This window comes from Chinchilla lanigera, unplaced genomic scaffold, assembly GCF_000276665.1.
Source record: "Chinchilla lanigera isolate Chin_1 unplaced genomic scaffold, ChiLan1.0 scaffold00076, whole genome shotgun sequence".
NCBI lineage: Eukaryota > Metazoa > Chordata > Mammalia > Rodentia > Chinchillidae > Chinchilla > Chinchilla lanigera.
The window spans coordinates 3,562,442-3,574,250 of NW_004955477.1; the positions used below are offsets into that span (position 1 = coordinate 3,562,442).

The 11,809-nt window shown below is 39.3% G+C and overlaps 1 protein-coding gene across 1 annotated transcript in view; it reads right to left on the reverse strand.

The window, feature by feature from the left end:
• Positions 1–225: 225 nt before the first annotated feature.
• Tex36 (testis expressed 36) overlaps positions 226–11,809 on the reverse strand; it is a 17,249-nt gene continuing 5,665 nt past the window's right edge. Inside the window, exons 2-4 of the mRNA XM_005401991.1 lie at positions 9,258–9,389; positions 8,119–8,199; positions 226–1,894 (exon numbers count right to left, since the gene is read on the reverse strand). Coding sequence (XP_005402048.1) covers positions 1,661–1,894; positions 8,119–8,199; positions 9,258–9,389 — 447 coding nt within the window. The 3' untranslated portion in view covers positions 226–1,660. The remainder of the gene's footprint in view (positions 1,895–8,118; positions 8,200–9,257; positions 9,390–11,809) is intronic.

Sequence of the window (11,809 nt, forward strand, 5' to 3'; positions counted from 1 at the left end):
AAACTAAGCAAACAGGAATAAAAAAAATTAATCAAAATGTAAAAAAAAAAAAAAAAAAAAAATTATACCTGGTCCTGTCCAGTGCCGTATGATAAGGTGGGGAGCATAAATGTTAGAAATGATACAAAATTATCATGCAAATGGTTCAATGATATATATAAAAATTCACAAAAGAATCAAATGAACTTTATTTTCATTAGAATATTTATTAGAAATTGAGCCAGTACAAGCAATGCAAGAGTGAATAAAAAAGATTCATACACAGAAATCAACAGCTTTCTTACACAATAACCAATACAGTCTAAAAGTGCAACTTAAAATATAACATTCAAAATAACCACAAACTTTTAAAATATGCAGAAACAAGCATTAAAATGTCAGGTCTATATGAGGAAAATAGTACACTTTACTGAAGTATATAAAACAGGGATATAGTAAATGGGGAGATATACCAGAGTATACAGTAAATTTTCCCATAAATTGATATCAAAAGTTGGGAAAAATCTACCAAATTGGCAATGGCTTTTTCTTAACTTGGTGAGGTTAGTCTAAAATTCATGCAGAGGAAGTATATCCAGAAACGAACAGGAAACTTTGATATAGAATTATGATGATACTGCTCGGTGAATGAAGGAAACATGCATGACCACGGCATGGGAAAAAGACACTCAACCTCACTAGTCGTTAGAAAAATGCAAAATAAGAAATAACAAGATAATTTGTTTTGTTCTTAAATATTCTTAAACTTCCAAAAGATAATGTGAGGGCAAAAAACACCCCCAGAAACTCACAGATACAGTTGCGAGGAGTTTAACAGGCCCACCTTTCAAAGGCAATTTGGGCGTGACTTGACCTGCTGACCTGTCCAGTCCAGCTCTAAAAGGCACTTTCAGCATCCAGCCTCGGGGACATGCCAAAGTGCACTCAGAGAGGTTGGTTTCGCACGTTCATGTGGCGCTGTGCCTCGTTCAAAAGTTATGAACAATTCAAATGCCCACAAGTAATAAAATAATTTTTTAAAATATAGGTAAGATAGTACAGCCATTGAAAAATAAAATCAGTCAATTATACTGATAAAAATACGCTGTGAGAATTCCAAGTTCCTGACTAAAAATCAGAAGACTGTTATAGGATATTATATACTGTGGGCCATAGTTTGTGTTTAAATGTTTATATATTTATACATGTGTATTATGATTGTAAATGCACAGAGTAAAAACAAATGACTAACTTTTGAGGAAAGAATAAAGATTATTATGTGATGTGATTAAGGGGCCTTTTGCTTTCTCTATATTTGTTTGAAATTTCAAAGTGAAAATATATGAAGTATATTTTACAGTATAAACTATATGAAGTATATGATGCCATATATGAAGTATGTAATTTTAAAAACTCCCTTACAGGTAAATGTGACAATCTTAAAAGTTTGTATATGTGAATAGTTTCACATATATCTATTTTACAAAGATTGAATGTTTTTCAATCTTTTTCAACCTTATTAAAAATAATAGTATTTCAAAGATTAAATGGTAGTGCTAGATCAAAAAATATATATACTTTTAGAATGTCAGAGGAAATAGTAATATTGTAAAGCTCATCAGGAGTCTCCCAGGAGGATTAAAGTTCCTGAGAAGAAACAGCCTTTTGTCAGCAGCAGGTCTTACTTTGGCTTCACACAGCTTTGCTCAGCAGTTTTGAAGGTGTCCCATACATTGTTATAAGATTTTGGAAAACGTCTGAAGTTTGGGGCAGTCATGGCCTCCTTGTAGACATAGGCTATTTGGTTACTTGAAAAGCCATCAAGACAAGATGGAATGAAGTCACATGCCCAAAGATTGAAATTTCTAGAAACATGCTGCCCTTTATCTGGGGAGATCTTCTTACGTCCCAGGCCCTGGGAAAGAATCACAAGATTAGTGGAAGAAATATGCAAAGTCACATAGTTTTGAGGTTTCTCACTAAAATCAGCTACTTGATGAATATATGTTTAAGTGCACCCTGTGATAACCCTTACAAGAAGTCTCCTTTAGCAACCTGTTGGATACCATCAATCAACACAGCATTCTGCTACAGTCTTGTTACTGTTATCACACCTTCCTGTGTTACCAGAGGGACTGGATTTTACAGGCATGGAAGTCCAAACCAGAGAGAGACTAGCTGGAAACAGCCTGTTAACTGGCCTCAGCTCCCAGGGACCAAGTAGGTTTCCTGCATTCCAGTGGCTCCTCAGCGCCCTCCCTGGCTGCTTCTGAACACTTGGCTGGGACTGATGGCTTCCTCTCCTAAACCAGAAGGCTGCATTCTCTCCAGTGGGCTCCCCAGAGGCAAGTGGGACCTTTGGCCCTGCCCACAGGCTTGCTTGTTAACTCCTGGCACATTGCACATGAACCTGAGAATTATGGTGTATTCCAAATTGTATGTTTGACTTCATCATAACTAGGTGGAAACCAAGAAAGACAGCTACAATTGAAAGGAAATTGCCTTTGGATTATGCAGATTTTGCATCAGTGCAGTGAAGCTGTCTGTTCATGAGGGCCCATAGCAGTCAGGTTCACACGAGAACACCAACAGCCCATTTAAATTAGGGTCATTTGAGAAGTGTTCAAAAAAGGACAACAATTGGCCATCCATATCCTTGGGTTCTACTACTCAATGAATCAATCTCATATGCAAGGGCCGGTAATATAGCTCAAAGGCACAAGTGCCTGGCTGGCAAGCACAAGGTCCTGAGTTTGATTCCTGGTACCCAAAACAACAACAGCAACAAAAAACCCTACGACAATCTCAGATTCAACTGTCAATGAAAAATATTTTAATTGTATCTATCCTAAATGTGTACAGACTTTTCCTTATCATTATTCTCTAAACAATATAGTATAACAATTATTTGCTTGCATTTGCATTATATGAGATAATAGAAAAGTCACCTGGAGATAACTAACAGTATACAGCAATGCTGGTGAACTTTTCTGAGCTTTCAATGATACAAACATCCAGCTGTGTGGCACACATGCCATAGGTTCACCACCACTGTATACAGGATGATGTATGTAAGTCATACACAGATACGATACCATTTATACAAGGGACTTGAACATGTGCTGGATTTTATATCTTTGGGGTTCTTGCATCTTATCTCTACGGATTCTGATGGGAGGACTGTAGTATCTACAGGGGCCTTGCATCTTATCTCTATGGATTCGGGGGGGGGGGGGGGCGGGTGCCGTAGTATCTACAAACATGAGTAACATGTAGGGAAACCAACAGGGCAAATGCAGCGGCTCTGATGTAGTCTATGCAATTCAGCCTGAGGACAAGAGAAGGGAGGAAAATGGCAGAGGCAGCTTTGCAGGGACAAGCAGAAGACACAGGACACATAATGCAAACATCCTTCTAAAAAATTTATCAACGACATTCCAACAAAATGAAAAAGAAACCAAAGAAAGGACAAAGAAAATGAAAAGGGGGCAACTGCAAGGAAAGAAGTAGCAAGTGAAATGTATAATGAAGTCTAAATATTTTCTACACATGTGACTGAAATGCATTGGAACTTTAATTCACAAAAGAAGGGAGGAGAGGGAGAGGGAGAGGCAGAGGGAGAAGTGGAGGGAATAACTGAATTTGCAGGATTTTAACCTGCCTGAGGAAACCAGGGACATTGCTCTGAGCTCAGGTCAAAGCCCAGGAGTGGAAGAAGACAGCCAGGGCCATCAAAACAACAGCCTCGGGAAGGGAAGTACGGAGATAAAGCACCATGAAAGGCTTGTCTAATCCTTGGGAGAAAACTGAAAATATTAATTTTTATACTCAAAGAGTAATTGTTTATGTCTAGATGCTGTAATGGTTTATATCTAGATGTCTCCCAACAGCTTCATGCACTCAGAGGTGGGATTTTTGGAAGATGTTTGGATCACGGGGCATTTTGGCTGATTAGCTGTCTGGGCAGAAGAGCAGGTCACCAGAGGTGTGACCTGGAAGAGTGTATTTCCCTCCCTGCTCCTCTCCTCTCTCTCCGCTGCCTGACTGCCATGACGTGAGCAACTTCCTCCCACAGTCCCTTCCACCATGCCTTCCTGCCTTAGAACCAGCCAACCGTGAACTGACAATGTCAGCCAAGATAAACCTCCCCTTTGTTAAGTTGTGGGTGTCAGGTATTTTGTCTCAGTGATGAAACAGTGACTTAGGCAGGTGTTAATATACTTCTTCAACATTTATAATTCAGGGAAACTACCGGTAGGATGCCGGAATAAGTCAGAGGGAGCAAATAAATTCAACCAGTCTAACAAAGTTGGGAGAAGGAGACAAAAGAAAAAATATAATCATGATAAATAAGAAACATACAGAGACAGTAGAAAAAAAACCAAAAACATAAATGATGTATGTGGAGTAAATTCTTATATAAAGAAACAATGACTCTCAGAATTTTTTTAAAGACCATGCAGTATTCTATTTATTATAGAAGACAAACCCAAGCTAAAATGACTAGAAATCGTGAAGACAAAGGAATACATCAAAATATAAAGAACAAATGTTAAAAGAAATTATAGTGGCAATGCTAACAGGGTAGAATTCAGGGGTAAAAGCATTAAAACAGAATGAAGAGATATTTCCAGTTGGGTGAAGTGGTGCATACCTGTAATCCCAGTACCCTGCGAGACTGAGGCAGGAGATTAGAAATTTAAGGCAGTCTGGGCAATTTAGTAACTTTCTGAGAATTTGTCTCAATATTAAAACAAAAAAATTTAAATAAGGGACACTTTTTATTGGTAAATAGCAAAAGCCACCCAAAAAATAAAACAATGGTGAATTTTTATCTAGAAAGATATAGTATTAGATTATACAGGGCAAAAATCAAAGAAGTTTAAAAATTCAAGAATAATCTTACAAGCAGAAATTCACAGTCTGAGATAAAAAAAAGTAAGAGAAAAATATGAAAGCTTTCAGTATTACAATTAACTGTCTTAAATTAGCAAAGATCTTTGTAACTAAAGGAGGAAATATATATTCTTTTTTTTTCCTTAGCACTGGGGATTGAACTCAGGTTGGCCTACCACGGAGCTGCATCCCCAGACCATATTATCATTTCATTTTGAGACAGGAACTTGCTAAATTGCCTACACTGTCCTTGAAGTGGTGATCTTCCTGCCTCAGCCTCTTGAATAGCTGGAACTACAGATGTGCACCACCACACCCAGCTGGGAATATATATTCTTCTCAAACACCAATGAGACATTTTAAAATTAATCACATACAAAAAAATCTATAATCAAAAAGTCTAAATCACAGGCTATGCTCTATAAAACTTACCATGATCTATACAATTAGACATTAGCAACAAATAGATGACCTAAAAAAATTCTAACCATGTAGAAAATGCAAAACAGTCATCTAAATTTTTTCAGTTGAAAGGGACATGGAGAACAGTATCATAGACTATTTGGAAGCAAATAATTATGAGACCTTAATTAGAAAAACCTTTGAAATGTAGCCAGAGCAATAATCTGAAAAAATTTAATAGTTTCAATAAATCTATTAACAAAATTACAAGTATTTGAACTAAACATTCAACCAAAAAGATGTAAATGAACAGAAAAAATGTGTTTAAAAATAGAGTATAAATTTGAAATGAATTCAGTAAATTTTAGGCAAATGTATTAGTAAAATCTACACAAAAGGAGATATGACATTTGAATAAATAAATAACCAAGGGAGAAATGGAAAAGGAATAAAAATTTAACTCTTGTAAAAAATGTATTGAACTTGGTGTGGTGGTACACGCCTGTAATCCCAACACTTGGGAGGCTGAGGCAGGGTTGATGTTAGTTTGAGGCCAGCCTGGGCTACCGAGTGGGTTCAAGGCCAGCCTGAACTACATAATGAGACCCTGTCTCAAAAAAAGAAAATAAAAGAAAAAATATCAATTCAATTAATTTCATGGAACAATTTTATCCAACCTTCATTAAATGGAGAATCCAAATGTTATGTAAACTTCCAAATCACAGAGAAAGTTGAAAAACGTTCAAAGTTTTCTACAAGACTATCACAAATGTGGTAAAATACATGTGTACAATCCTGTTTATAACCTTGACAATGTAGACATTTATGCCTGGTATGGTGGTAAATACCTTAGTCCCAGCTACTCAAAAGGCTGACGTGGAGGATCATAAATTGGAGGCCAGGCTGGGCAATTTAGCAAGACCCTGTCTCAAAATAAAATAACTTTAAAAGGGCTGGGGGTATTGCTCAGTGGTAGAGCGCTTGCCTATCATGCGGGAGGCCCTATTTTCAATATCATCATCAGAAAAAATTATATATGTAAATATATATCACATATATATTTATATATCATATATAATATATAACTATATGTGATATAGTATATATTTTATATCATATGTGATACATTATATATTTTATATATCACATATAATATATAGTTATATAAAATATATATGATATATATTTTATATATATATATATATATATATATATTTGTGTGTGAATTGCAAGAATTTTTAAATTTTACCTGCCAAACCATTATTGCTAATGAACCATGAAAGTGAGATTGTGAGGAAGGAAAATAAGGGTACAAATTTTATTTTTTATTTTATATAATTCTGTATTATCTGAGTATTTTTAAAGGACATATGCTACTTTGGTAATTTAGAAAACAGCGTTAGACATTGTATTTAGAGAGGCAGGCAGAGAGGATATTCTGACTCTGTATTCCACACTCTACTGGGGGAAAACCAGATTATCATTATTATGAGTATTATTATGGTTAAGGGAGTTAAATTTAGTTAGGACATTGTAACCCAGCATAAAGTATAATGTTGGGAAAGTTGTTTAACCGTTCTCAGCTTTATCTTTAAACTGGGGATACTAAGTAGCCTGTAGAATTGCGCAGGGATTTAAATGAGATGATATAGTAGATGTTTAATAATTCATGGGTATTACCAGAATCATCATCATCACCATTGTCCTCTGACTTTTGGGTTTGGTAAGGATGCTCAGAGCTCACCTTTCACCTAAGGTGTGTTAACCCTACAACGTCCAGTTCGGTAGCCACTTGCCACAGTAGCACCTGAACACCTGAATAGTCAATTGTATAAATCAAGGCATGTAAAACATAAACTAGATTTTAAAGATTTAATTTGGAAAATGGAGTGTTAAATATTGTATCAATAATTTTATATTGATTACATATTGATGTGACAATTTGGGGAAAACATTGAATAAAATATACAAATTGCTCCTTGCCTGACTTCCCAATAAACCTAATGCAAGTTGAAAAATCCTAAGTTAGAAATGTCTCTAATATACATAACCTTCTGAGCATCCCAGCTTAGCAACACAGTACACTGTAGAGTGCTGGGTGTTTCCTCTAATGATCATGTGGCTGGCCAGGAATTGTGGCTTCCTGCCCCTGCCCAGCATTGAAAAAGAGTGTGGTTCTACATGTCTTGTACCACATACTGATAGTTTAGGAAAAAGAGAAAAATTCAAAACTTGAAGTTCCGTTTCTACTGAATGCCTATGGCTTTTATGCTATCTTAAAGTTAAAAAGCTGTAAATCAAACCATCACAAGTAGAAGACCATCTGTATTATTAATTTCACCAAAAAAAAATTTTTTTTTTACATACTGTAGCTACTAGAGGAAAGGTGACAATTACATATGCAGCTTGCACTGTATTTCTCTTGTATACTGCTGTGTTTACCACCTCTAACAAATGCTCTCAGACATTATGGCCCCAATGACAGGGAACTCACTACCTCTAGAGAAAAGGCAGCTGCAGTGATTAGTAAGTCCTTCCTTAGATTGCACCATCTCCCCCTCCTTGTGGCCACTCCTTGGGGGTCCTGGCACAAGAGAACAATTATGGTAAGGGTTTTGACAAGCATGTTAATGGAGGCAGAAGATTGGTGCAGGCTTGAAAGCTGTGTGCACCTTTGACTGGTTCAAGAGTGGGTTTTGTTGTTGTTTTGTAACCTATTATGAGTCCTGTTTTATTTTGACGACCTTCTTCCAGTTTTGAGGTTCTCAACAGGCCTTCAAAAATCAAGAGCCCTGGTGCTGCTCCCCATTTCTTATCAGCAATTTTGGGAAAAATACTCACGGAGTCAAGGTAGCATCCAGAGTTCTCCAAACTGTGGCGATTGTCATGCACAGAGAAGGGGAAGTTGTTACTGACTGCTTGCTGGACAAGAGTGAGAAAGATACGAGAAGACACACATTAGAACTCCAGGATGCTTTCATATCTGATGTACACTAAGCTGGAGAGAAGACGGTGGGGCAAAGCAACCTCTCATTAAGACCGTTACACACAGGACGTGGTCGTACAGTATGTGTGTCAGCTCGGAGCTTTGAAACTCAACCTAATTGACAACTGCTATGGTGGAAATCTAAACAGGCCTCCCAAACCTGGTGTTTGGAAGGGGATTGATTTAGGGGGACTTATAGCTGACTTGCTGTTAGGATGTGGGGTCTAGTTAGCAGAGATGGGTCACTAGCTGTGTGACCTGGGAGGTTTATCTCCCTTCCCAGCTCCCTTCTTGGCTCTTTCTGCGCCCTGTTCACCATGCAGAGCAGCAGCTTTCCTCCACTATGCTGCTGTGCCGTGCCGCCCTGCCTTGCAGCCAGCTCTATATGTACTGAAAGCTCTATGAACTATGAGCAAACATAAACCTCTTCTTTAAATTTTGCCTGTTGGTTGTTTTGTCCCAGAAACAAGGGGAGTAACTAAGACATCAACTTTCTGAAAATCAGAAAAATCCTCTTTCAGAACACCTTCTTTGTAAGCTCGGATGAAAAATGTACAGGCTCCCAGAAGCTGAAAAGGACTGTTGAGGCCCTGGGGCCAACTTCTTTGTCTGAGCAGTAAAAAATACAAGAGACCAGCGCCCCAGCCCAGGTCACAGAGTGAGTGTGGTTGAGGTCTGCACCTGCTCCTCCATCACACCACTGCAGTGCCCATGACGTTCACCATGAACTGGGTCAGGAGGCAGGGTGTGGACGCCAATGACCTGAGAGTGTGACTCAAGGTTCCTGTAAAGGAGCCTCCCTTATTGTCTGGAACCAGGCAGGGCTCCTATGGAATGTCTGGGCCTGTTACAGGGACCTGCAAATGAGGTAGATGCCTCCAGGGCTGCTAAGTGAGAAGTTCCTTGAAAGGAAGGACTGTCTGGTCAAAATGCCAGTCTTAACCCCCTGAGACAGCCACAGAGTTTGCAGCTGGAGCCAGGGCCCTGGACTCACCTTCTCCCTGACTTTGTATATTGGTGGCAGCTTCTCCTCTGCTTGCTGAATAAATTTCAGACAGTAAGGCTCTTTTAACACAGAACTCATGAGGGATTCTGGTGTCTTTTGTGTAAGTCCAATATGAGGGAACTGGAAAAACAGCACATGTCTTGATTAAAACCAGAAAGTTTGAAGCTATAAGCCAAGTATCAGGGCTTCCTCTGTAAAGGGATTAAAGTACAATTTTTGTGCTTCTGGCATGCAATGGAAATGGTGTAATTTTCGTAATTTTCAAATATTCTTTCCAAGACAAAAACATTGTAATGGCCCGGAGCCATCACTGCGGCTGTTTTAAGTTGCAGGGGCCACCCCTGCTGCGCAACAGCCTGGAAATGTGTCCACAGCCTGGGGAGGAGGGCCTGGCCCTCAGAGAGTGTGGGACAGACTCATAGTTGGAGAAGACAGAAATGTATTATCTGAGGGCTGCCTGTGGTCAGGGAACTCCCGGTACTTGGCTCCTAAGATCCAACCCGTTTCACAGGGCTGGGCCAACCTCTAGCAGGTATCAGGTGAGCCCTAAGACTCCGGAAAAGTGGGGTTAAGGGCCCATTTACTGTCCCCTGGGAAGGTGGGGTGGTAAAGGTTGGAGAGGTCTGGGAGGAGAAAAAGAAGGGGTAGCAAAGAATGAAGCAGGAACAGTGAGGACAAAGATTTGGGGTGTTCTTGGGATCTCCCTATAAAAGGAAAGAATGAAAATGGGTGTGTGGAGGGAAATGATCTTCATAAGGTGCTCAGGGACCCTCTGAGGAGCTCAGGGCAGGAGGTGTGTCCCCCAGAGTTGTTCTGAGTTGGTTTGAGGATGTCTGGCCTTGTGTGCCAGATCTGGTGTTTGGGTGGACTCCAGGGCTGCCCGTGGAAGAGGATGTAACCCTGGGGAGACAGCTCTCTTCAGTCACAAGGCCCCTAGGCTGGACAGTGAGGACCACGCTCCCAGCTGCTGGGGACATGAGGCCTTCCTTCCCGAATATGGCTATACCTGGCACTAGAAGGCCACGGCAGCTCACCCCAATTTTATTTGAATGGCACCTCTAAAACAGCACTCCAGAAAAGTGAGTCTCTAGAAGAAGACAAGTAGAAACTAAAGCCGATAAAAAAGAAGACGGACTTTTGGTAAAGAGTTTTACAAAGAAAGAAGAAAGCACCAGATGGTGGTTGGAACCAGGCTGTAGATTCAGAGGTCCTCAGTCCAAGCTTGGTTCTCTCCTGCTGACTGAGCTTTATGCAAGAGACTCAGCCTTCCCAAGCCTGAACTTTCTTACCCATAAAATGGGAATGATCATATCTACTTGACAAGATAGACATTTTTGTTAGAAGGAAAAGTGCTCAACAATTACTGGCAGATTCTCTTTGCTTTGCTTAGCATCTTCTCTTCCTTGTCTCCAACCCCGCTGCATCACTGTAGATCAGTCCTCTTTCCTTCTCCTTTAAGAGTATAATGACACCAGTCAACTCTGTGATTTTCCCTCCATTCTTCCTCCAGTCACAATACAAATGCACCTTCAGATGGCTTTTCATGAATGTCTGCACAAGAATGTATTCAGTAGGTACAGAAAGGCCAGGAGATTATAAGTGTTATACATGTAAGGGTTTTGCTGCAGCCGTGAGAAGCAATGAGCTAGAAGACACATAACAGTGGGTAGATTTTATAAATGCATTGCAGAGTAAAGAAAGAAACAGAATGAGATGTATAACCCAGCACCATTTATGTAAATAAATAACCCATAAACACAAAACAATACATAATTTACAAGAACACATTTAAATAAAAGAACTCCTATTAAACACATTTGAATGGCTGCCCGGGGTGAAGAGAAGAGAGATGGGAATTAAGGGCAAAGAAACCACCACAAAAACTCATAAGCCTTCATGTGCACAGACCCTCCGGAGGACACAGGGAAAACTGGCCACAGGGCCCTCCAACGAGGGGCACCAGAGAAGGAAGAACTTTCTTTCCACGACTGCTTTGTTCTACTTAAGTGTTTCTTAACAAAGCGTGTATATTACATTGTTGTTTTTTCCACAACAGAAATGCAGTCGTTTTTGATGAGAATTGTAATATATACTCCTGGTTTTAAAAAAAAACTCAAAAGAAAAACCTAAGGGAGGAAGTGAAATGCCCCTGAATTCCTACCATCCTTTCCCCTTAACTTGGAGATCATCCCTTCATGCATCCCTATACAAATGCCCATCCATACATATGGACAATTGTGCATGCATGGTAGCACATCATTGATAAGGTAACGTATTATCATCATACTACCAGCGCATTATATGTCAGTGTGATTTCTAAAAATTATGAGTACCCTTGTATTTATCAGTAATTTTTGTTGCCTTTTCTGTCTCCTCGTCACCCTTACCTGTGCACCCTAGATAACAATATTAACTACTGAGCCTTCATCTGATCATATACAAACCTGTATATATGCAAGGGGCCTTGTACTGCTTTGCGGAAATTGGATTATGGTACCTGTGCACCTTGCTTTCCTCACTTAACAAATTTTCTATATATA